Source organism: Populus nigra, chromosome 6 (genome assembly GCF_951802175.1).
Source record: "Populus nigra chromosome 6, ddPopNigr1.1, whole genome shotgun sequence".
Taxonomy (NCBI): domain Eukaryota; kingdom Viridiplantae; phylum Streptophyta; class Magnoliopsida; order Malpighiales; family Salicaceae; genus Populus; species Populus nigra.
Window position 1 is genome coordinate 267,714 of NC_084857.1, and position 25,746 is coordinate 293,459.

At 36.0% G+C, this 25,746-nt stretch overlaps 3 protein-coding genes across 3 annotated transcripts; all 3 read left to right on the forward strand.

The window, feature by feature from the left end:
* The first annotated feature begins 6,208 nt into the window (after positions 1-6,208).
* On the forward strand, positions 6,209-11,458 carry LOC133696873 (mannosyl-oligosaccharide 1,2-alpha-mannosidase MNS1-like). Its single transcript, XM_062119160.1, has 14 exons — positions 6,209-6,531; positions 6,657-6,704; positions 6,813-6,980; positions 7,305-7,417; positions 7,548-7,613; positions 7,759-7,930; positions 8,089-8,178; positions 8,493-8,617; positions 8,741-8,806; positions 9,299-9,407; positions 9,529-9,627; positions 10,007-10,087; positions 10,166-10,336; positions 10,865-11,458. Exons 1-14 carry the CDS (start codon positions 6,370-6,372, stop codon positions 11,102-11,104), a joined length of 1,710 nt encoding a protein of 569 aa, XP_061975144.1. The 5' UTR covers positions 6,209-6,369; the 3' UTR covers positions 11,105-11,458.
* A 2,399-nt stretch (positions 11,459-13,857) lies between these two features.
* LOC133696082 (metal tolerance protein C4) lies at positions 13,858-18,668 on the forward strand. The gene is made up of 13 exons (XM_062118119.1): positions 13,858-14,378; positions 14,455-14,509; positions 14,907-15,039; positions 15,162-15,217; positions 15,562-15,676; positions 15,814-15,871; positions 15,978-16,096; positions 16,991-17,110; positions 17,233-17,334; positions 17,424-17,496; positions 17,710-17,777; positions 18,199-18,259; positions 18,338-18,668. Exons 1-13 carry the CDS (start codon positions 14,084-14,086, stop codon positions 18,460-18,462), a joined length of 1,380 nt encoding a protein of 459 aa, XP_061974103.1. The 5' UTR covers positions 13,858-14,083; the 3' UTR covers positions 18,463-18,668.
* Positions 18,669-20,951: 2,283 nt separating this feature from the next.
* Positions 20,952-24,220, forward strand: LOC133696383 (probable LRR receptor-like serine/threonine-protein kinase At3g47570). The gene is made up of 5 exons (XM_062118563.1): positions 20,952-21,166; positions 21,289-21,485; positions 21,580-22,382; positions 23,093-23,242; positions 24,086-24,220. Exons 1-5 carry the CDS (start codon positions 20,952-20,954, stop codon positions 24,218-24,220), a joined length of 1,500 nt encoding a protein of 499 aa, XP_061974547.1.
* The last annotated feature ends 1,526 nt before the right edge of the window (positions 24,221-25,746 follow it).

Sequence of the window (25,746 nt, forward strand, 5' to 3'; positions counted from 1 at the left end):
ACGGTTCATATGGACATACGGTATTTTATATGTGTTTTGGATAAAAAATGGGTTGAAATGGTTTTTTTGGGTAAAAAAACTGAAGCCATGATTTTTTGGTTACCATAATGGTTGGAATATGGGCTAATTAGATGATGTGTTATCTGATTATTTTTTTTTAATGAAGTAAATGACATGTCGTTCGTCCTAGTTGCAAAAAAAAGGGCTCAGTCTCGTTGGCCTGCTAAGGCAAGCCCGCTTATGGGCCTTGAAAAATAGGCCAAGTAGATTGGTTTGGCTTGTTAGACTCAGTAACGCCTGCTTTTTGTTTTTTTTTGTTTTTTTAAAATCAATTATTATTTTTCATGGTTTTTTCTCTAAAAATTTTAAATTTATATTTAAATTAATACTCCTTTTCTTTTTTGTTTTGTTTGGAAAGTCTCTTTTAAATGATGATTATTTTTTTTGTTATGCATTTAAATTTGAAGTTTTTTCTTATGCATCTATATTTTTTTTTATCTCTTGTATGGATGAACTTTATTTTTGAAAGTAAGAAAAATATATTCTCGGATAATATTTCTAATATGTGCAACCTTGCATGATGTTTTTGTTCCTTTTATTTTATTTTATCAGTTTAATTTCTGTCTATATTTCTATTAGCATTTGCTGAAATAAAAAATATTTGAATAAATAAATTTAGCAAACACAACCGGATAAATATATTATATTTTGATATTAAATATATTAATTTACATCTGTTTTTTAGTTTTTCAAATTTTATTTTTAGATATCATTAATAATAATTTATTTATTTATATATATAATTATTGATTTATTTAATTAGATGTGTGTATAATTATTGGGTGGAGATACCCACCATCCACTCATTCACCATGAAAACTTGCAGTAAAAAAACTCAATTTTTTTATTTATTAAGCTTTTGTTATTGGAGACAATGGGAAGATAAACGAAAAAAATGAGTGCAGTTCCTTTCAAATCCCTGTTCTGTTTGAAATATGGGGCTTGGACAACTTAAATTTCTAATTCCTTGCAAAGTATTATTATTATTATGTTGTTGTTGCTGTTGCTACTGCTGTTTTGTTTTTGTAGAATAACGGCTTTCAATGTAAAATAATAAAATAATATTACAATTGCTACTATGAAACAATATTTTATTGGTCTTTGTTTAATATTGGTTTTTTTAAAAAAAAACATGTAAGAAAAAAATTAAAAAATCAAAATACAAAAGAATAACGATAAGAACAATAAAAATTGTATAAATAGGTCACGTGTAAAGTGATAAATATTCAAAATGTAAAAAAACAAATATTTTTTTTCCAAAAAAGTGTGATAAAAAAATAGTGATAAACAAGCAAAGTGTAAAATAATAAAAATATCAAATATAAAAAGAAATAAAATACAAGATAAAGTTGTTTTCTAAAAAAACCAAAATTATAATTTTGTCACAACTACAATAAAAAATTTGCAAAATTTACAATCATGTCATTTATATATAAAAACATCATTTCCTTTCAATACCTCTATAATTTGACTTGATATGACTTTAAATTATAACTAGTTTATTGGTCCGCGCTCCGCAACGAGTCAATATCAAATTTTTTAAAAAAATATAAAGAATATTTTAATAGTGTTATTAAACCTGATCAAGTGGATTAACTTTTAAATCTCCACACAACTCTTTTGCATACCCAAATATATTGGATTTGGCATGACCCAAGCGCCTTGGGTCTGGAACTAGAGCCAGATCTAAGGCGTGTGGGTCTGATAGTCATTATAAACCTAACTGCCCTGGGTATGATGCCTAGGTTTTGCATAATTTTTACGAGCTAGACAAAGATAATGGTTTTGTCCATGATCAAAATACACGTATAAATACGTTGAATGATTATAGGATATCTAACTAGTAATTCCTTGTGGACTTCTGATGTATTGTTAATAAAAAAAGTTAGACCCACGCTCTTGGGTCTAATAGCATTCTAAACCCACGATGCTTATGTCTAACAACCATGCCAGGTCCATGCGTTTTTTTTAATATAGGAATTAGCTTATAATTGTTATAAAAACATATTTATTTTGTATTTTTATCCTTGTCTTTTTAACAAAATATATTTTTATTTTTCTATATTTCTTTCTTCTATTCATGGACATTAACCACACACATCTGTCATAACCCATTTTTGGGTCACTCCCAAATTCATTTTCCTTTTCTTTAAAGATAAAAAAGAAAAAATGAACTGCCCGGTGCTGTTTTGAACGACACTGTGCAGTTTTTCTCCCCCGCAAATGCAGAGACAGGGGAGAAAAGGATTTTTAAAAATCTTTTTCCCGCTCACTTTCTCTCCCTCCCACTTGCATAAAACCCTGCCAAAACCCATACCCACACAACCATACCCTGCTAAGAAAGGGGCATCATGCCCTATAAACAGCTGACCACCTTACCTTGCAGAGGTAAGGTAACCCTGTTTCCCTCTGTGCCATGTATGATGGAACAAGGCAGCGGGGACTCTCTCTCTGCTTGCCTATAAAAACCAGAGGGGAGGAACCCAAAGGGGGGGCTAAAAATGTTGGAGAAGGAACAGGGGACGAATGTGAGAGAGAGGGGGGGGAAACCGAACATAACAAAGAGGGAAGAAGAAGAAAAAAAATAGAGAAGGGAGGAACGATTTGAGAAAGAAGACAAGGGGTTTACAGACGAACAGAAAACAGAGAAGGGGAGTTTGTTTTTGAGAGGAGTGAAGCTCGGGCAAAATAAAAGAAAAAAGGAAGAGAAGGGGGGAAGAAGAGAGGAGCAGAGCAGTGACAGAGAGGGAAGAAACGAAACTGAATAGAGAAGGAAAACAAATTGGGGGTGGGGAAGAAGATTTTGAAGACAGGTAAGAGGAACAAATTTGAGAAAGGAGACAGGGGAGGTGTACAAAGAAGCAGAAACATAGGGGGGATTTTCGGGTCTAAAGTTAGAAAACAAAATCATCCTTTTCGGGTTCCCAGCAACTGCTCCTCTCTCTCCACTGTGGCCTTCGGCCACCACCATCCAGCACCTTCATTCCGCCACCATCAACGCTGCCACCAGCAGCAACAGAGGAGAAACCAAAACAAAACAGAGAAGGAGAAAGAACAAGAGAGAGCAGTGACAGAGAGGAAGCAAAGCGCAAAGGAAGGGAGACCACCATCTTCATTAGCGAAGCCATCGTCTGCTCCTCCAGCACGATCACTGTGTCTCTGCACCAAGGGAAGAAGAACAACCGTAGAAGAATCACCGCCTACCACCTAGAACGACCACCACTAGCCACCGTCGGCCCGCCACCCCTGCTGCCGCCAGTAGTCGCCAACATCGCCACCGGTCCAGGTAACTTTCTCCCCTCCCCTGTCCTTTTTTAGTTACTCATCTTCATTTGCATGCAGAACGTGAGCAATTCACGTTCTACAGGCTGGTTACTCTGTGCAGCATAGTAACCAGCCCTTTCATTGGTTATAGGCTGGAACATCAGCCCAACCCACGCAGTTGAGCTGAGTCCAGCCCACAATATATGGGTCGGGTCAGGCCCAACCCAAAATGGTTGGGCCAGGTCCGGCTCAATTTTTTTTAAAAAAGAAAAATTTAAAAATATTTTTTGGAATTTTACAATTTTCCTGTGTATTTTTTACGCCATGATGATTAATATCGATATGTATTTTTATATCGTAAAGATTCAAATCCGGTATTAAAATACCCGTTTTCGTCAAAAACTTTGAAAAAAATATTTTTGTTTTCATGCATACGGCCAAGTCTCTCAAAGAAAAAATTACATCATAATTTCATACAACAAAGAAAGCTTCAAAAAAAAATATTTTAGCATGCATTTTGGCTTTAACAACCAGTTTATTAAAGTCACGAGAACTTAGCCAATATTTCAAAAATTCCAAAAAAAAATATTTTGTTTTCTTAATATCAGGGATTATGAATTTATATGTAAAATGTACTTCTGATATTAAAAAGATAGTTTTCTTTTATAGACATTAGAACGGTTAGCCTTTACCTCATGAGATAAGAACCTCCCTACTGAGGAGGGCTTTTCTTGAACCATAAACGGACCAATAATTAAAAAATATGACAAGACCTTAGATTTTTATCAGATAATAAAACAATGCAGCTTACCTTAGGTAGGGCGTATTTGGGGTGCTAATACCTTACATTTACGCAACCAGTCTCCGTACCTGATCTCTGAGACCAGTTAGGGTTCCTAGTGACCAGAATACTAGGTGGCGACTCCCATTCTATTTTTTCCACTGATAAAAAGACAAGAATTCCTTGTCTCCCCATATTTGTCAGATAGATACACACACCCATTGAGTGAGGGTGGACGATCGCCGCGACACCGCACACGTGTGACAACATCCGTTAAATTCACTAGTTTTTTTTTTATTAATCTCTAATTTTAGTGAAGAAATCATTTACAAAATTGCACAAATTAAGATAGTCAAAAAGATAATAAGTCTTCTACATATACAATATTTTATTTTCATATAACATAATATATCAATTCAGAAGTTCAGAAGTTTTTTCTTGTGATCATATATTTTAAATTTTCATATATACTAATAGTTATAATGTAGAATAAACTCTCATTGCATTTGACAATTAGATCATGTAACAACATCTCAAATTTTAAAAAAGCATAAACCCTTTATAAAGCTGTCAAGCACTTTAATGGAAACATAAAATTAACACATCCATGATGCATATAAAAAGTGTAGTTAATTTTTGAAAACTTGAAATAAATCACTTATAACTCCCCCCCCCATTATTTCTTGTTTGAATATAATAAATTTATAAAATAAGCTGCATAAACAAAAAAGAGCTTGTAGTTAAGTTCTACTGCATATGAATGAAAAATCCTGTTTGAATAAGCTAACATTTTTTTTTATAGTCTAATCATGCTTTTAAAAAATTTTAAATTTTTTAACTTAGGCATTTAAGTCTGACATGGTTGTTAAACATGCGCTCAAAGTACTTGGGTATAATAAATATGCATGATTTGACAAACAACAAATAAATAGGATAATTATGCACTTTAGTTATCATGAGATGAAAAAAATAAAAAAAAAAACACAGACAATCAATTATTGATGACAATCAAACCATTATCTATCTACATGCGCCTTACCATGTGGAATAGAGCACGGCTGCGCATCTAGTAAGATGGCGAATGGCTAGATTTGGCCACCGGGAAGCGTTGCACGTGTCTTTTTAATGGAACGGGCGCCACCCATTCGTTAGGGAAGAAAAAAAATCCAAAAAAAATATCACAAAAAGATGAGAAATTAAAAATAAAACTACTATTACAATCCATATAAAAAATCTCTTGATCGTGATTTTCTCACACCGTTTAGTCTTTGTTATAATTTTTGATCTTGAGTTGAAACTTAAAACTGATTATTTATTAATAATTTATAACAAAAAACGAATTAAAATAACTTTAAGTTAGAAACATATTCAATAAGAATAACTCAAATTGCAAGTTAAGAGTTAAAAATTTAAATAAAATTTTCTACTTAATTATGCAATAAACTTTTGATTTAAGATAAAAGTTAATTTTTATAAAAATAATTATAAATTTTATTTTAATTAAAATTCAAAATACAAATTAAATTTTTGTATAAAATTTATACCAAATAAGGTCTTAATCTTATGTGCCCAAAATCTATTATTATTCTTCATATTATATTTGATAATGTAGTGTAATATATTTTTTAAAAATATATTTTATTTAAAAATATATTAATATATATTTTTTATATTAACACATTAAAACTATAAAACAATATTAAAAACATCTCAATTTAATATTTTTTTAAAATATCTAAAAATAAAATAAGCATACACATGACACACCCATGCACAATCCATTGTAAGAAAAGTAAAATAAAGCACTTGAGAGCCTAGCTGCTGTGGTCAACCGTGTGACTTCTTCCGCCCCCGTCCCGGGTTCGACCCTCTATGTGCACGCCTGTCACCTCCGCGGTGCCTAACCTGCCCCTGGGCTTGCAGGATGTCCAGTGGGCCGTGGGGAATAGTCGTGGTGTGCGCAAGTTGGCCCGGACACCCCACGTAAAAAAAAAAAAGTAAAATAAATAAATAACAAGGACACGTCACCAACGACGTCACCAACGATTATCAAATAAATAACAAGGACACGTCACCAACGATTAAGACAGTTTCCATGTCCACTCTCCTTGTTTTTTTCAAAAACCGAACCCAAGTCTCCTCTTGCATCCCGCGAGGAACCAAAACAAGAGGGAAAACCATCTCGTAACGTTTCATTTCCACCATTTCTTCTCAGATCACCCTGCAATTTCAGAAGGTCCGAGCTTTTGACTGAGATCTTAGCAATGGCGAGGAGTAGATCCTCCTCGTCGTCGTCAAGCAAATGGAGGTATTGCAATCCATCGTATTATCTCAAAAGACCCAAACGTTTGGCTCTACTTCTCATTGTTTTTGTTTGCGCCTCTCTCTTCGTCTGGGATCGTCAGACTCTCGTTAGAGAACATGAGGTAAACAAGAAAAGGAAAAGAACTCGTTCAATTCTTCACTTAGTTTGTGTTTTATTTATTTGTTTGGCTGCTGACAAAATGTGACATGAACAGAAGGAAAATCATGGGTTTTAATATTTTTGCAGGTGGAAATTTCAATATTAAGTGAGGAACTGAATCAGTTAAAAAATATGGTAAAAACTCAGAAAGGATTTGTGATTTTATGTTGTTTTTGATTGAAAAGTTTTGATTTTTTTCAATGTTTTGATGGCGAGTTCGTTACTTTTTTTTTTCCGGTGAAGTTGGAGGAGTTAAATAGTGGTGATGGAGATGCTGTTAAGTTGGTTAGTGACAATAAGGATTTTCCTGACGAACCTATTGACGTCGAGAGAAGACAGAAAGTGAAAGAAGCTATGATCCATGCTTGGAGTTCTTATGAAAAATACGCGTGGGGCCATGATGAACTTCAAGTATTGATAAATTCTGTTTCTTTTGTTGAGCAATGTCGTGTTTATCTTGTTGTGTTGATTTTATGTTTTGTTTGGTAGGTATGCTTTGTACTAAGTCGGATGTGTTTTGTATGGGTTTTGCATGCTTGACTGTGGATTATGCCTAACTTGTTTGGACTTCTTCTGGAGAATTCCCTTAAAAAAAGAGTGATCTGTGGATTATGCCTAATTTGTTTGGACTTCTTTTGGAGAATTCCCTTTAAAAAGAGTGAATTTGAATGGGTTTCTTTAAAATTGTATTTATACATGCTCATTATGTTAATTCTTTTTTCCTTTTCCCAACAGCCGCAATCGAAGAAAGGTGTTGACAGCTTTGGTGGTATTGGAGCAACCCTAATAGATGCTCTTGACACTTTATTTATCATGGGTTTAGATGAGCAGTTCCAAAGAGCTAGAGAGTGGGTTTTATTTGCATGTGCATATTTCCTCTTACACTAATATATTATTGTTTGTTTTTGTTTTTCTCATAGCCAGCAATAATAGTTAGGTATATGACCATTTCTAATACAACTGCTCCATTGTTTGTAGGTGGGTCGCAAACTCACTAGATTTTAACAAGGATTATTCCGCTAGCGTGTTTGAGACAACCATAAGGTTGCGTTACCAGGTTTAATAGTTGTTTTTAATCTAGTAAATGACTATGACAGCAATGACGTGTTTCAAATTTTCTGTTAGATTAGTTACATATCAGCGATTGATTATCTTGCTGATATATCCTGCCGTTTTAAATTGAGTCCAGAGTTGTAGGTGGACTGCTTAGTGCACATGATCTTTCAGGGGACAAAGTCTTCCTTGAAAAGGCCAGGGACATTGCTGATAGATTGCTACCTGCATGGAATACGCCTACTGGAATTCCTTACAACACCATTAACTTGGCACATGGAAATACACGTAACCCAGGATGGACTGGTGTAAGTTTTAAAACCTATTATATGTATTCAACCAGTGTCTCCTTATCCAGACATAACTGTCTCATGGGTGTAAAAGCTGTGTTGGAGAGCTTTTAACTCGTTTAGATGATTATTATCTGAATGCTTGCAAATATATTTTTTCCCCCTCTTTATTGTAGGGTGGCAATATTCTTGCTGATGCTGGCACGGAGCAGCTTGAATTCATTGCTCTTTCTCAAAGGACGGGAGACCTGAAGTATCAGCTGAAGGTATCTTCTCCCATGTGTCTCCATGCATATTTACTTTCAAATGTTTTATGCATTACTTTGTTGAAGTTGCTGAGTTGATGTATGGCATCTTGCATTTTGCAAAATGATGCTTATCATTAACTTTATTTGTCCTCAAAGTTAAACTGGGCATGATTTGTTTTTCGAGAAAAGCATAAATACCTGGGTTTAGTTTTAAACTAAAGAAGCATTTGAGCTGTTTAATTTCTGCGTGTCTAATTTATTGGCTTAAATAAACATTGGTGATGGTTAATTTGTTGGCAAGTTATTGATTTGCCTGAGATTTAATTTTTCAGGCAGAGAAAGTTATAGCAGAGCTTAATAAAACTTTCCCTGATGATGGTTTGCTTCCAATCTATATTAGTCCTGATAGAGGAATTGGATCATACTCGACCATAACTTTTGGGGCAATGGGTGACAGGTATTGATCTTTGAAGACTTAGATATTAATTCCATATATTGATGATTGGGCTTCAGATTTTGTCATCTAAGTGACACTGCCAAAATAATTGAATGCAACTGTTAACTGAAAATCTGTTTGCAGTTTTTATGAATATTTGCTCAAAGTTTGGATTCAAGGGAACAGAACTTCAGCTGTGAGAAATTATAGGTGAGAGATTTTGTTGTCATGTATTTCTCTTTCATAAAAAACAGCTTGTTTTACTTGTTTGAAAATGAAGAAACAATATTCTTCCTGAATTTAGATTCCTTAGGAACCTGAACTCCTGAATAATTGTAGAAAAAGAAATGTTACGTTGCAGCTTTCAGGAAAAGGGAAAAGTTCCACTTCTTCTGTCACCTCAAATTCAGTTAGACTTGTTGACTTCTTGGGTTTGATATTTCCATCCTTCTTGCCTCTGTAAAATGGGATACATGTTTTTTCAAAGTACAGTGAGGTCCAAAATGTACTCTTCAAAGGGAACAAATAGTATGTGTCAAGTACAGAAAAGGGTGATGTTAAGTTCACAATTCTTTTTTTAATGTGCACGGACTCTCTCTCTCTCTCTCTCTCTCCAATATTTAATGAAATGAATTACGTATTCAGCATTGTTTATTGAATTTCTTCCTGATGGAAAAATTGCACGTGGAATATTGGAAGCAGAGAAATGTGGGAGAAATCAATGAAAGGTCTCTTAAGCTTGGTTCGGAAGACAACACCATCGTCTTTCACATACATTTGTGAGAAGCATGGAGGCTCACTGACAGACAAGGTACTATTTGGTTTTCATAGTCATAGATGATAATATGTCACACCACTTTAATCTTCATTTAGGCATGAAAAGAATTAATAGTTTGATTTTGGTTGCCTGCTTTCTCTCTTTTAATATGCAGATGGATGAATTAGCATGCTTTGCTCCAGGAATGTTGGCTTTAGGATCATCTGGTTACGGGCCTGCTGACTCTCAGAAAATCTTATCACTTGCTGAAGAGGTATTTGTACCATCTTTGAAATCAATACTTAAAAATGTTGCATGTTGTAGTTAGTGATCCTTTATGCCAAGGTATATTCACAAGACAGTTTCCAACAAAATTTTTCAACACTTTTTTTTCTATTTTTGTTAGATTAGCAAGTTCTATTGCATTTATACGTCACCTGCCTATTTTCTTTCTGGGTCAAATGTTGATTTTGTCAGTTAATGTGGTCATATGCATGCCCCTGATAAGGCTTTTTGTTGAACTAATTCGGTAGTCCTTAGATTACGCTTTGGTCATTTGTTAGGATTCCACAATCTAATTCAGTACTCCTAAGGTCACCCTTTTGTAAGCTACTAATATTTAGCTATTGATGCATTCCTTCTGCCTTATGCAGCTTGCTTGGACCTGTTACAACTTCTACCAATCAACGCCCACAAAATTGGCTGGGGAGAATTATTTTTTTAATCCTGGGGAGGTTAGTCATCCTAGCTGTCCTCCAAGTACGCAACCAATTATTTCCATCTGATGGTTTTTGCACACATGACATTTTCAGGACATGAGTGTGGGTACATCTTGGAACGTATTGAGACCAGAAACTGTTGAATCACTCTTTTACCTGTGGCGTTTTACGGGCAACAGGACTTATCGAGAGTGGGGTTGGGATATATTTCAAGCATTTGAAAAGAACTCACGCATTGAAACAGGCTTTGTTGGACTAAAGGATGTAAGAAGCATTCTGACCCACTAAACCACATTGTATCTTTTGTTTGCATTTTGTGTGCTCTTGCTCTGGGTTAATCTTTTAAAGAAAACCATATTTTCTGTCAGAACAGAATCCTTTTCAAATATTTGGTCTTGAGATATCATATAGGACTTGCCATTAACTAAGTTGATCTATTCTCTTTGAGTTGAAGACAATTATTTTGCTAGTAATTGGGAGGCTTTTTTAATGTCAAATGCTAATTTGAAGAGAAGAGTCCTTGGTTCTTCTGCAAGTACCTAAATATCCTTGTGGTACTTTTGTCTGAAACATCTGCTCTCGAGTTTTAAACTTGGATTCTAATGTTGTAGCCTATGATATTTCACCAATGCACCTACAATGGCCCCTATAAGATTACAGTCTGTCTTTTCAGTACAGTATTTATTTATTCTTATATTTTGGAGAGGAAAAAACACAACATAAAAACTGATATTCTTTCTGTTTCTCCCCATGCGGCTACTGATTATATGTGCTTACTGCTGGTACTCTCAGGTAAATACTGGTGTCAAAGATGATAAGATGCAGAGCTTCTTTTTGGCAGAGACTCTTAAGTATTTGTATCTTCTTTTCTCTCCATCTTCAGTCATCTCACTAGATGAGTGGGTTTTCAACACAGAAGCCCACCCTCTAAGAATTGTCACACGACATGACGAAGAACATGTTGGACAATCAAAAAATATACAAACAGGTCGGACGCATGGCAGGAAAGAAGGTCTTTTTGGTGATCATTAAGATTGATTTGCTGTCTATGTTGATGAATCCACACAATGATTTGAGGCTTACATCAGAAGACAAGCCAGAGAGTTCATAGTTATTAAATTAGATTGCAGTGCCCTTGGAGTGCTGTTCAAATTAGGAAATAGAGTGGTTCCACAGTTTATCTCCATTCCAGTGTGATTGAAATTGTTGTACTTTATGGCTAGGATGAACACAATGATGGATGTGTAACATAGAAAATAGTTTATTGCCTACAGTTATGTTTATAGGAAAAGCTCATTTTTCAACCCTAATTAGCTCAACGTCCTCTTTGAGTGTATGATAATTTTGTTCAATACAATGCTAGACCCAAATTTTATTTTTCTTAAATTTTCTGTGTTGCTGGAGATTTGCTGATTGAAGCTCATAATTCTGCTTATGAAGAAACAATTTGTAGGTCCAGTTAAGTAACCTGATGTTAAGCAAGGTCTAATCGTATGCATTTTACTTTTTTTTGAAGTCTGAAAGATGTCAAGAAATTTGTTGTCGATTAAAAAATCAGAAGTTGGTTGCATGCAGAGAGCCAATGAAGCAATGCTTGATCACGCATTAGGCTAAACAGAACTAGCAAATACTAAACCAATTTTGTTCTTCAAAAAGCGAAGGAAGTTTAAATAATTCTAAACCAATTAGATTGCACTTAAATTTTATGAAATCTTTTGTCCTCCAATCCATCTCCTCCAGCATGTTCAACAGCTGCTCAATCCATCCAATATGTTGTGACCTATGATCCAACATTAGCACTAATGTTATCATAGCTGGACGCAGAAATCGTATAGGAAAGAAAGGTTTCCAACATATTTGTTTCAATAGAGTGAGCAAGATGGAGGTCGATAATATGTGGACTATCTCATACACATTTGAAGTGAGCCAAAGTCTTGGCAGGGAGGAAGCAGAGAATGTTGATGATGATATCTAATGGGAGGCTTCACATTCCTCTTATTAATGGAAAAAAGAAATGAAAAACCAAATATTGAATAGAGGGTAGATAGGAAGCTATAAGAAGAATGGTTTTGATGCCTCTGTTCTGTCTCTGTATGTATTGGCTCTGTTTTGAGGCAGAGTATTGTGAAACAGAGGATTTTGTAAACAGAGCCTTGTCTTTTTTCTTTACTTGACTGATATATACAGGGGAAATCTCCAGGTCTGGAAATATAATGCAACAATAAGTATAATTCTAGGAAAAAGTAGATAAGGTCTACTCTGTAGATGGATTACACTAACAATGAGTGGAGTTCTTTCTGGTTTTAAGATGTGAGGGGGCATGTACTTGTATTACAAGAGGAAATTGCTTGCTTGAACATTTTCTATTTCCCAAAATTTCTCTAGGCAAAGTCAAATTCTTGGAAAGGAAGTGGCAGAAAGAACAGAAAGCAAAAGCCAAGACGAGAAGGCAGATTCTAACAGGAAGAACACACTGGAGGTTGTGTCTCAAGCTGAGTAATCCTGTTCTTTGGCTATATCCGATTCTCATACACATGGTTCGGATGATGCTCCTTCATCTCTTAAACCCAAGACTCATTCACTTTATATTCTTTCATAACACTTAACATTATAATAGCCTCCTTCTTGCTTGCCAAAAGAATCCACACATAAACATCCATCCAATATCAGCAGTTTCCTCCTATCATCAGTTCCATGTGCTGATGAAATCAGAAGAGACAGCTCATAAGATTCCTCGATCCGAAGATCGAAAACAAGGAGAGTGCCCTTGCCTTTTTTTTTTTTAGACAATGTATAGCACCATTAAAAAGGACTCAACTGCTTTTCCTAATATCTATATCAATGGTACTATTAATTGTTTCCAAGATGTAAATAACAAAATCCGAACATTCTTTAGAGTTGTTTCTTCTTATCATTACTACCTCGTAGTCATTGCTACAATCATCAAACTGGAGTGTCCTTAGATCACTACGAGATAGCTTCATCGTAGAGAAAGGAGCACCGTAAAACTTACGGGTTGATGGTTTCCAAAAAAAACAAACTCTTTTGTATCTTTTTTATGCAAGGCAAACAAACCATTGCAAGAACCACATTTACGAGCATATTTCGATGGACGAGTATCTAGTTTTTGTGCTCGGGCACCATCATTATGATGAAGAGAGGCAAAATCTAAGTAACCCACCCACCCTTGTGAATGAGGATTGGATCTTGATTATTTAGGGCAAGAGATTGTTTGTTGCAACAGAGCAAGCGAGATGGAGGTTGATAAAACATGGGCCATCAATAAGGGAATGCCATGACTTTGACACCCTTTTGAGCCGAACCAAAGACTTCACAGGAAGGCTGCAGAGTATGTTGGTGACAATATCTAATGGGGGGAAGCTCGACATTATGACAAGTAATGAGCAATAAAGCAGAAGGATTTAAGGAAGAGAGCAGTTTTTGGTGGAAATGCATTTCAAATTATGTTTTTTTTAATTTTTTTTTTGTTAAAAATTATTATTATTTTTATATTTTCATATTATTTTAATTTCCTGGTTTTTTAAAAATATTATTTTAATATATTTTTAAATAAAAAATACTTTAAACTATAATCATTGATATAATTTAAACAGACTCTTATTATAAAAAAAAATAATGAGAGAAAAAGAAACTTTTTTTAAAAAAATAATAATATGAATTGCGGTGATAGTTGAAAATCTTATAGGCTTAAGCCCATCAATCAAGGTCCCAAGCTGCCCTAAAGGCCCACAAGTCTCTGGGTTTTAATCTCCCACTCAGTTCTAACTTCCCTCTCTGTAGAAGCAAAGAGAGAGGGAGTGTGTTTGTCTGCTCAGAAGAGAGCATATACTTTTCGGCAAAGGAAGAATCTTTAATTTCTCACTCTCTTCCTTTCAAAAAATCCCATTTCAATTTTCTCTCCAAAACCCCTAAATTTGAATAAATTGTGTCCTTTTTGTCCATGAAAATAAAAACTTTTGTAAGAAAGAAGAACCCATTTAGCTTGTTTTAATGCAAACATCATATCGTTTCTTGTCTCGCCTTTATCACTCACAAAAGCGCAACCCCTCCATTTTATGCAACAGGGACTTGTTGTTTTTATTGACCCATGATAGTAATGGCAATACCACTTTTTTAGAGCCCAATTTCACCGCTCAAAATCAAAGCTTTGCCTATAGTTCTTATACCCAGTCTTGTGAGTTTTTTGCCTCTAAGAGCTCAAAAAGGTTTGCTTTTTTGGGGTTGGTTTCTTTGTATGGTAACCAGAATGATCAGAATTCAAGTTATAGCTACTTAGCTCATCGTGGTAGGTTTCTTTTGCTGTTTTAAACATGAAAGAATGATCCATTCACCATACTGAATATGTGTTTGTGTTTTTGCAGGTTTTTTCACGAGAGCTAAACCAGTAAAGAGGATAGAAATAAGTGATCAACATAGGTACTTGTTCTTTTTATGCATTGTTTGTTTCTAGGGAAAAGGGAGGCCGGGGGCTTCTTTTTTAGGTTATGATAAATAGTTCATGGCATTTCATGTTGCAAAGTGATGTTAACTTTATATTCAGTAAGGTGAATGGATTAATTTTGGAATTGGGAAGATTATATCAAATAATGGTTTAGAGAAGCAGCCTTATGGGTCATAATTGTTAGATTTTTGTAATCAATACATGGAAAGAGAAATGAATTCAAAGAAATCAAACATTTTGGGAGGCAAAAGTACACCCATGAGCCACACTATGTTTATTATCTGGCAATTTCTGTTCCAAGTTTTATATCGCCAACTGTTTTCTTTGATGCTTGCCTGCAAGTTGTATCCAATTCTTTTGTTTTTTTGGCAGTCAACGAGCAGTCACGACAGCATTATGGTGCAATTTTCTTGTCTTTTCTCTCAAGTTTGGGGTTTGGTTTTCAACCAACAGTCATGTTATGTTGGCTGAAGTTGTGCATTCAATAGCAGATTTTGCAAACCAGGTACTTCTGTTTTTTGTCACCATGTCAGAGTGAAGCACTTGTTTTTTGCTGTCTTACTTTATGTTTTAACTCAATCTACTGATTATTGAATGCAGAGATACTAATTCATGTTGACATTGTAGGCGCTTCTCGCTTATGGTCTGAGTAGCTCTAGGCGTGCACCTGATGCTCTTCATCCGTGAGTCTCTATTACCAATCTTTGCCATCATTTGTAATGGCTTAATTGCACTCTTCTTTTTTGTTTTTTTTTTTTAAATTTTTAAGCACGCCTGACATCTGAAGACAGGCTTTTCTTGGATGCTTTCCCATCTCAAACAAAGGAGTTGCTGCTTTTTCTGCAAATGCATGAAAACTCTTTGTGGACCTATTCATCCCTTGATTTGGGATTTTGTATGTAGAATAGCTATTGGCTTGGTTTAGCTGCTTAGGAATTACACATGCATACACATATATCCACGTGCTGGATCGATAGGGTTGTTGATTCTCTTTCCTGATGAAATCGATTGTTTTTATCTTGCACAGTTATGGTTACTCCAAGGAAAGATTTGTTTGGTCCCTCATATCAGCCGTTGGTATTTTTTGCCTTGGCTCTGGTGCTACAATTGTTAATGGAATCCAGAATTTATGGACTGCACATGTAAGAAACCTAGTGAATTGGTAATGGTGATTTTGTTATAAAACTTCCCAAATATGGGTTTTATTTCCTTCTCCTGGTTTTCAACAATTTTATTGGTAATTGTAATTAAGGTTTATTGACTTGCATTCTTTCTTCAGCCGCCAGGAAACATTCAGTATGCAGCTTTGGTCATTGGTGGCTCATTTATCATTGAAGGTACAAGTTTTATATCTTTACGATTGATTGATTAACTGATCTTTAGATACAATTAAACTTCTCCTCATTGTCTTTCTATCTTTAAATAAATATGCTTTTGCTTTAGGTGCTTCTCTTATTGTTGCCATACAAGCTGTTAAGAAAGGTGCAGCTGCAGAAGGAATGACAGTTAGAGACTATATCTGGCGTGGTCATGACCCCACATCTGTTGCAGTCATGACAGAGGTAATTTCAGCGAGGACCCTTACCCCTTGTTGAAGCTTGTAATATTAGACAATAACCTTGTAAGATCTATGTAAGAAACAACGTTGAACCACAGATATGGGGAAGTTGATAAGCGCATTATGCATCTGTTGAGTGGAAGATAAACTGCAATAAGCAGAAATGATGGCTAAAACTTGAAGAAAATTGAGGTTGAAAGAAGAAATAAGCTTTTAAGGTTTGTAGAAAAACCTGTCAGGTCTGAATTGATTGATAGAAATAAAACAGTCTCATGACTACTGGTTGTCACACGAATACTAGAAATCCAAATAACATAAAGGATTCTTAAATTAAAAGAAAAGAAAATCACTAAGGAAATTATATAATTATTCCAATACACTTCACCTGATATCACTTCTATTTCTGCAAATCAGAGATAAGAAGATTTTGTTCTCAGAATCCCTTTATCATTCTGCTTAGAGTCTGGTGCAGTTTACGGTAAACAAAGCAATCCACATCCCTTGTAGAGCTTAAAGGAAATGAAAATAGAATAAAGAAAAGAAGTGAACATAATGATGTTGTCTTCAAGGCGCAAGATTGCTTTCCCCTATTTTACATGATTTCACAGTTTCAAGTCGCTAATACCCTGTATGTGCTATTGCTTTTATATCTATTTATTATTCAACACTGTGTATATCACACACGAGGCCCTGTTCAGGCTTTGAAGAAGGTGACCCTATTTTAGCTCATTGTGGCTGCCTTTAAGAGTGCTAGCAAGTCCTAGTCACTTAATATAAGGTATAAGAACAGTTCAGTGCCTCTCTGAACTAGGATTCTTGTATAGCATGGAGTTGATTTGCTAATAATGTTGTGCATGTGATTGCCTATCTCCCTTGACAAATGCTCTAAAAAATGCAGGATGGTGCTGCGGTGACTGGACTTGCTATTGCTGCAGCATCATTAGTTGCGGTCAATACCACAGGGAATGCAATTTATGATCCTATAGGGTCTATTATAGTTGGCAACTTGCTTGGGATGGTAAGTACATCACATCTGTCACTTTTTTACTGGCTTAAATTTATATGTGCAAGAATATCATACTGCCATTCTCAAGTAAATTGTGTCAGTAGGTTAATATACTTTGTGAATTATTTCTGTAGGTAGCCATATTTCTTATCCAGAGGAATCGGCATGCTTTGATTGGTAGAGCAATGGATGACCATGATGTGGAGAAGGTCCTTCACTTCTTAAAAAATGATCCGGTATAATACTATTATGATATTTTGCTTCAATTATATGTTTGTTGATCATATGTTCACAAGTTTTTAACTAGTAATCAGTTTTTCTCTAGGTTGTGGATGCACTATACGATTGCAAAAGTGAGGTGATTGGACCGGGATTTTTCAGATTTAAGGCAGAAATAGGTAATTTCTTGCAGTGCTTTCTTCTTTTCTGGTTCTCCTAAATTGCATTCATAATTTCAGTATATCCTTTGGCATTTTCCTATTGGGATGATTATGATTAATGTGTTATAGATGTGACAAATATGTATGAACATAGGACTGTGAACATTTGTTTTTATAATCTTATTACTGGGATATCAATATAGTCTGATGTCTGCTGTATATATGCAACAGATTTCAATGGAGTAGTGGTTGTGCAGAATTATCTGAGTAGGACTGGACGTGGAGAGTGGTCCAGACAGGTTAAATGATATTTATTTGTAATTTTTCATCTTTTGCGAGTAATCTGTAATTTCTTTGAAATGTTTTTACACATAAGTTAGAAACTAACCTTACATTCCTTTCATCCTTAGCAAGTGATCTCTGTGCAAGCTTCTTCATTTGCACGATTATTGTGTCATGCATGAATTTCCAACTTGCCAAATTATTTTAGTTGTTATCTGTCAGGTGAACTTTATAATTTTGAGAATATTTTCGTTGTTGTTTTAGTAGTTGTTTGCATCAATCTGTTTCTCTCAAGTGTTTTAACTTAATTATCTTCAGTGCTGCCACTGAGGATCACTATGCCACTCTGCAATGACTTTTTCTTTCATTCTTGCTATTTCATTCACTTAACAAAATGACTGCTTGCCTATCTAACAAACTAGAATTGATGATGCACAGTTTCGCGAAGCTGCAAAGGAGAAGGATGACGCTGCATTGCTCAAGATCATGTCAAACTATGGTGTGCCCTTTGACAAGCCAACAATTTTATTTAGTTCTACTTGCATCTTTTTTTGACAACTGGGTTCTCGCTTCACAGGTGAGGAAGTGGTAACTGCTCTAGGAAGTGAAGTTGATAGGCTTGAAAAGGAGATCCAAGAGCTTGTTCCCGGTATTCGGCACGTTGATATTGAGGCACACAATCCAAGTGGCCCAAACCCATGACCACATTTTTTTTCATTCATGAGTGTTGTCTATTATTCCTTTCCTTTTCCTTTTCCTTTTCTTTTTTTTATATGCGGGGGATGATTGTAACAAGAGAAGTTAGATGTTAGGCTCGCTGTGTATTACACTGAGCCAGCCTACTCTGGCAATGTTTATATCAATATTGCAAATCCTTTAAAATATGAAGGGCTCTTCAGAGATTGTCACATTATAGTAATTTACATGGTATTGAGAAGAATTCCAAAATAGAGGCATGGCGCATTTTCATCGAACTTTGAACATGTGCATTGAATGGGAAATAGCAACATGCTAGAGAAACGATGAATTTGGTTTTCTTAGTATTAGAATCAGCTGCCCCTGTGCATGAAATGAAAATAAATGCAAGGTCTTTTTCTGTCAAAATCAAGATTATTATCCTACGTTGGATAGCCAAGCAGGGCAGGTAAATTTGGACTTCTCCCACTGAGCAAGTGGTTTCTGGATATTCCAGGTCTACTTAGTGTCCGATGAGTTGGGAAAATCTACAGTCCAATGCACAAATCCCTTCCTTTCTTTGTTTTTTGCAAGAAAAGATTCATGTTAGATAAGAAGGGTACAACACCTTTTAATGTTTCTTTAGAAATTTTCTCAGCAATGGAAGGGGGACAGATGCTATTGATGCTCGTAAACCAGTATGTGCTCGAGTTTGCTGATGGAACATGTCCCCGTTGAAGTCATGAATGGCTGCTCTCTTTTCACAAGAGTTGAATCCAATCAATCTCTTCCCCCTATTGCTCGTTTAGCATTGTTGCAGCCACTTCTTGAATAACAGTAGAACTAACAACTGAGAACAAGAGGCTAAGTATGGCTAGTGAAATTTTCAAAAACAGTTTCTAAGAGACTTGAAACGAAGAGGCTACAAAACCATTTCTTGTAATTTTATTAGGTGTTGATGTTGTTTTATCTTTTCAGGATCATGATGTCCCTTTGCAATCTTTTTTTTTTGTTCTTCCATTCTGATCTAACAAACTGGGATTCTTGATTCACGGTTCTATGGAGCTGCAAAGGAGAAGGTACAGCATTGCTCAAACCATGGCAAATAGGCCCCTCGACAAGCATTTCGATGACTTTTGAACTGCATAATATCCTACTCGGAAAAGCAAATAATTCAGTTTTCAGTGACCTAGTGGAGAAGCAATCGAACTTTTTAAACAAAAGTCTCTCTTCTGTCGCTATCAACATAGATGGTTAGATGAGCGTTCAAAGTCTGCATAATTTTGCTACCTTATGCCATCAATGCTCTCGTATAAATGCGCTCGAGTTTGCAGAAGCCGCAAGTTCCTCTCTGAAGTGAATAGCTGTAACATCTCTTTTCATAAGAGTTCCAAATTCCTTCTGATCACCAAGAACTCTATGTTGAATACTTCTCATACTCAAATGGGAATTTTCCTCATACTCTTTAAGATTATTCTGGTCATTCTTTGGCCTATTTGCTATTCTGCACTTCTCTTTCCTTGGCTTGTGGGCTCCTTTCTTTTCTGCTGAAGCTAGCTCTTGGATTGCCAAGAACGAGGCTGATCGACTAGCTCTGCTTGACTTCAAGACCCATATAACCAATGACCCTCTTGGTGTTTTGAGCTCGTGGAATAGGTCCATGCATTTATGCCAATGGCATGGTGTTTTTTGCAGTCGCCGACATCAAAGAGACACTGTGTTGGACCTACAGTCCAATAAATTAGCAAGGTCCATATCACCTCATATTGGGAATTTGACTTCTTGAGACTAATAGATATATTTGAACATAGCCTCAGCCAAGAGATCCCTCCTGAGTTAGGCCATTTGTCAAGGCTGAAATACCTGTATCTAAACAAAAATTTGCTTGGAGGGGAAATTCCTACCAACACTTCCTTCTGCTCCAATCTCATCGAAATTGATGTTGGTTGGAACGTGCTGGTAGGGAAAATTCCCGTTGAGTTTGGTAGCTTGTCAAAGCTTGAATTATTGTTCATTCATGCCAATAATCTAACAGGGGGCATCCCTCTCACATTTCTCTCCAGAAATTTTCTGCGACCCCAAATTATATTGGTGGCAGTATCCCCGATGCTCTTGGCAAACTGGAAAATCTCTCACATATTGCACTCGATGGTAATAGGTTGTCAGGTACAATCCCTCCTTCGATCTTCAATCTCTCTTCTATCAGAAATTTACGCATGTCAGACAATCAACTTGAAGGCACTCCTCCCTTAAACTTAGGCATCACACTTCCTAATCTGCAAAGTCTTGCCCTTAGTTCTAACCAATTTACTGGCTTTATTCCTTCTACAATATCCAAAGCAACAAATCTGGAATACCTTGGACTCGGTCTAAACAACCTTACTTGATCGGTACCTACTTTGGAAAAGTTGAATAGGCTGAATTTCTTAAGCTTAACCTCCAGCCATCTTGGAAGTGGGAGAACTGGTGATCTGAGCTTTTTGCAGTCTTTGCTGAACACTACTGACTTAGAGATCATGGCTCTAAATGATAACAATTTTGACGGGATATTGTTAGCATTTATTGGGAACTTCACTTGGCTTAGAATTTTTCTTCTAGATGGAAACAGAATATCTGGAAGCATCCTAAATGGGATAGAGAATCTTGTCAACCTGGAAAGAATGGAGCTGTGGGAGAGCCAAATTATTGTTGTCAGGATACAGATTTTCAGGAAACATTCCATTCTTTCTTGGTAATCTGAAGAAATTTAACTTCGTTGTATTTGGGACAAAATAATATCCAGGGTGGCGTCCCCTCAAGTTTAGGCTTATGCAGAAATTTGCTTGGATTGGATCTTTCTCAAAACAATCTGAGTGGCACTATACCCAAAGAACTTTTCAGTCTATCAACCTTATCCATTTTGCTGAATTTATCTCACAACAACTTGAATGGTTCCTTTCCAGAAGAAGTTAAAATTTTGGGGAAATTAGGTGCATCTGATGTGTCTAATAACATGTTATCTGGTGAAATTCCTGGAAGTCTTGGCAGCTGCTTGACGTTGGAAATCCGATGCATGCGGGAAAACTTACTGTCGGAAATTGCCTTCATCTTTGAGTTCTTTGAAAGGCATTCGGAAGTTAAATCTTTCTCTCAACAATTTATCAGGCCAAATCCCAAAATTTCTCGAGCAGCTTGACGTGCAGTACTTGAATGATCTGTCTTTCAATGATTTCGATGGTGAGATGCCACTACAAGGTGCCTTCAAGAATGCTTGTGCGGTTTCAGTGGAAGGGAACAGTAGGCTTTGTGGGGGCGTGCCTGAAAAACAGTTGCCACCTTGCAAATTCAACAAGTCCAATGAAGGGAGATTGACGATGAAGCTGAAGATAATAATCGCTGCTGTCTGTGGGCTGCTGGGAGCAACTTTCCTGTTGTCTGTCCTGTATTTTTTCTGGTTAAGAATGAAAAACAAGACACCTCGCTTGAAGAATTCAGAAAATTTGCTTCCAAAAGTTTGTTACCGAAGTCTCCTCACTGCTACTAGTGGGTTTTCTTCAGCCCATTTGATTGGAAACGGCAAATTTGGGTCTGTGTATAAAGGAATTGTTGATGAGGTAGGAACAACTGTTGCCATCAAGGTGCTCAACCTTCTCCGACTTGGAGCTTCCAAGATTTTTGTAGCGGAGTGTCAGGCCTTGAGAAACATCAGGCATCGCAACCTCGTCAAGATACTGACAGCATGTTCTGGTGTTGATTACCATGGTAACGACTTCAAAGCTTTGATTTATGAGTTCATGGTCAATGGCAGCCTAGAGAAGTTGCTACATCCAACTCCCAGAACAGATGAGGAGAACGAGGCACCGAGAAGCTTAAATCTTCTTGAGAGACTAAACATTGCAGTCGATGTTGCTTGTGCACTGGAATATCTTCACAAGGATTGCCAACTAGCACTACCTCTTTCCCTTGCTGTAATGTACTTGAATCTTATCGTTTTTCCTGTTTCGTGTCTCTTTCCGTGTGCAAAATTTCCTGGCTGGAATCAGAAGAACATTTGCAATCATTCTTCTTCTTCCACCTGAAACTTTCTGCCTTGAGCTTCCCTTCCTTCTTTTTCTTTAATATCGGGCCAGCCTTGACCAGGCCAAGCAAGCTAGCATCCCACCAAGGATTCTAGCCCAGATTCATATTGTATTGGATCGTGATGGCTTATATTTTCACAATCCATGGACATCAGCAAGATATGAATTGAGTGTTGGAGCATAAAGTATAAAGCTGAAGCCTAAAGACACAACCCATAACCGATGTAGGACAATTATAAAATCCAGCCCGGCTCTATGAACTGAGTGTGTTAAAATTGATTTGGATAAATTCAAAATCGTTGTAGCCTAGTTATGAATATTTTTTAAATTTAAAGAATACTTGTATTGAATCAATATTTTGAGAAAGAATTTGTACTTTTATATATAAAATTATTGCATGTACTAGCTACCTGCCTATATATCTCGCTTTCAATTTTTAACAATGGCCGCGTCCAAAGACTTTGTCACGATTATCTTGTGGCTTTGCATGCTCTTCTTGCTGGTGATCAGCACTTCTGGTGCAAGAGCGCTACTAGTAGAGGAGACAGCAGCAGGAGCAGTGAAGTCTCATCACCCTTCTCCATTCGTGGGTTATCCAGCTATGGTGGAAGGTGATGGTAGCATCTTATGTGATCCAAAAAAGGATCCTCGGTGTGAACCGAAGGAAGCCAATCCGTGGCATAGAGGTTGCAATCCATTCGACGGGTGTCGGGGTTGAGCCACTGTCACCGGACGACGACGAGCTCAGGGTAATTTGTTGGTTGAGGGATCAACTAATTAGCTAAATGTATATTTATCAAGAATAATTAAGTGGATAGTGAGTACTTAATTAGTAGAATAGAGGCATTCAGTTGTCATTAATTGTTGAACACTAGAGTACTGGTTTTATATTTTCAGTAATTATTATGCTAATAAAATTATCAATTCTAGCTCTTTAATTTGTCGAAATTAAGGATACATTCTTGTATATTTTATCCTCTTTTTTTTTTTTAATCAGTGCGTCCTGATGCCAAATTGGTTGATAAAATATTCTAAATATTTTTCAATTCAAGCTTTTGTAGACTACGTGAATAATCAAGCCACATATATAGTGTCATCACATGTTAAAAAAACAATCAACCTATATATTTAGTTGAATGCTCTAATAACACTGTTTGATTTAGAGGGGTCCCACCTTATAATAAGAAACCCAATTTAGTCCCTAATTTATATATCCATTTTTAATTGCACGCCACACCTAAATATTTATCAATTATATCCTGAAAGTTTCCCACGTCTCGACCGTTTTCTTCCCTTAATTTGTGTTCATACTTCCTATACAATGTTCTCTGTGCATTGAAACGGTGTATTTTTGAAGAAAACTGACAAAAGTTGCTGAGAAATTGAGATTGAGAATTGTGTGAAATGTCTGAGGGTTGACACGAAATTATTAAATTTTATAGACCTGAGACCCGATTGAGAAGATATATCGGCTAGGGACTAAATTGAAGAGTTTCCCTTACAAGTGAAGCTAAGATGCAGCTTCCTTACGAGACGAGTCAAGGTCTGAAAAAGCGTTGCCCCGCTCACCTTCCTATGACTTCCTTTTGCAGATGGGAACTCACCTGGGCATCTTCGGCGGTCAATCCATTACTCCTCGGAACTACCAGGAAGTTGCCTGGCAACAGCTAGCTAGGTCTTGGAAACGGACACGCAAAGTTGAATCGAAACTTCATGGGAATCACTGATCTTGTATGCATATATACTATATAGACACGGGAAAACTTGAATAGAGGAAATTAATTCAGGCTAGAAGGGACTGGAGGGAAGGCAGAGTCTGTTTGAAATCAAAATGGGAGCCATGCAAATATTTGATGTCCGAGACAAGTTGATAAAGCAACAAGGGGCAGGATCAGCATGCCCGTGCTGTGGAGGGCCAGTGATGGCTATGGACTATGATTCTCATCTATACTTTTGTTTCATCCCAATCTCCCACAGAAACAAGAGGAAATTCTCCTGCGTCGTTTGCTCCAGGCGATTGGTTCTTGTTCCTGTTCAGTGATCTTTCGTCTCCCCCAGCAATCGTAAACAAGCTACCATATCCAGATGTTATATTCAAGTGTGGCTCTTGTAGTTTAGCTGTGTGAAAGCGATCATATGTTTGCCTCTCCCTGATTGAAATAAATAATAATATGCATTAATTTGTGATTTGCAGGGCTCATGTCCTGTGTAATGATCATGCATTAATTTGCCTTTCTAAATTGTAGCAGTCCTCTTGTAGCATATTTACAAGACCTTTCTGATTCTTTTTTAAAAAAAAAAAGAAAAGAAAAGAAGTTTCGAGTTGCAAATCATCAGATTAACCACTCTTCACTTCCATGGATTCTCGGAGATCTTAAGAACTCCCTTGCTATCTCAAGTTCTCAGCTTCCAGTTATCTCTTGTCGGGGATCAAGTTTTAATTCACAGCAAGCCAACGTCTCAAATAACCAATTAAGACCATAAATTCTCAAGATACAAAAAGCACTACCTATAAGTAGTATCACGCGGAGTCACAGACATCTCATCTCTCAAGTATATATATATATTCACACGCAATTCGTGCACAGTCAATGGTGCATTGCGTGGAAATAACTCTTCTTCCAACAAAAAAAAAGAAGTCATTTTTATCGCATAGAATATGCGCAGAGAAGAGAAATGTCGAGTGATAAGACGAATATGTTAAGATACTTATACACATCATTTTATACAATTTAACTATTATATTTAATAATAATGTTACAAAATTACGATTTATTAAATCATTATCTTAATATATATAGGACCCAATTATAAATATCGATGTTCAAAAAGCTCATATATGTTTTTTTAATATTTATCGTTATTTGAAAAGTCCATGTGTTTGCATAACTCTTATTCCCATATCTTAACCGTGTGTGTACAAAAAATGGTAGAGAATGAGAAAATCTTCTTTTGCCATGTTCGTTTCTCGAAATTTATTTTTTGAAAAATTATTTTTCAAACTTTCTTTTATTTATTTGTTATTAGAAAAGTTGGTCAACAAAAAACACTTTACAGTTAAAGAAAAATTTGACTTGGTTTTTAGAAAAGTGTTTTCTTGGAAAATTTGGACGGAAAACACTTTCTAGAAGTTGTGAAAAATTTAAAAATATCATATTATTTGCTTATTATATCAAATTTGGTCCTCAAACTTTTGATTGCTATATATATTTTGTTTTGAATATTTATTTTTCAATTTCATCTCTTAAAATTT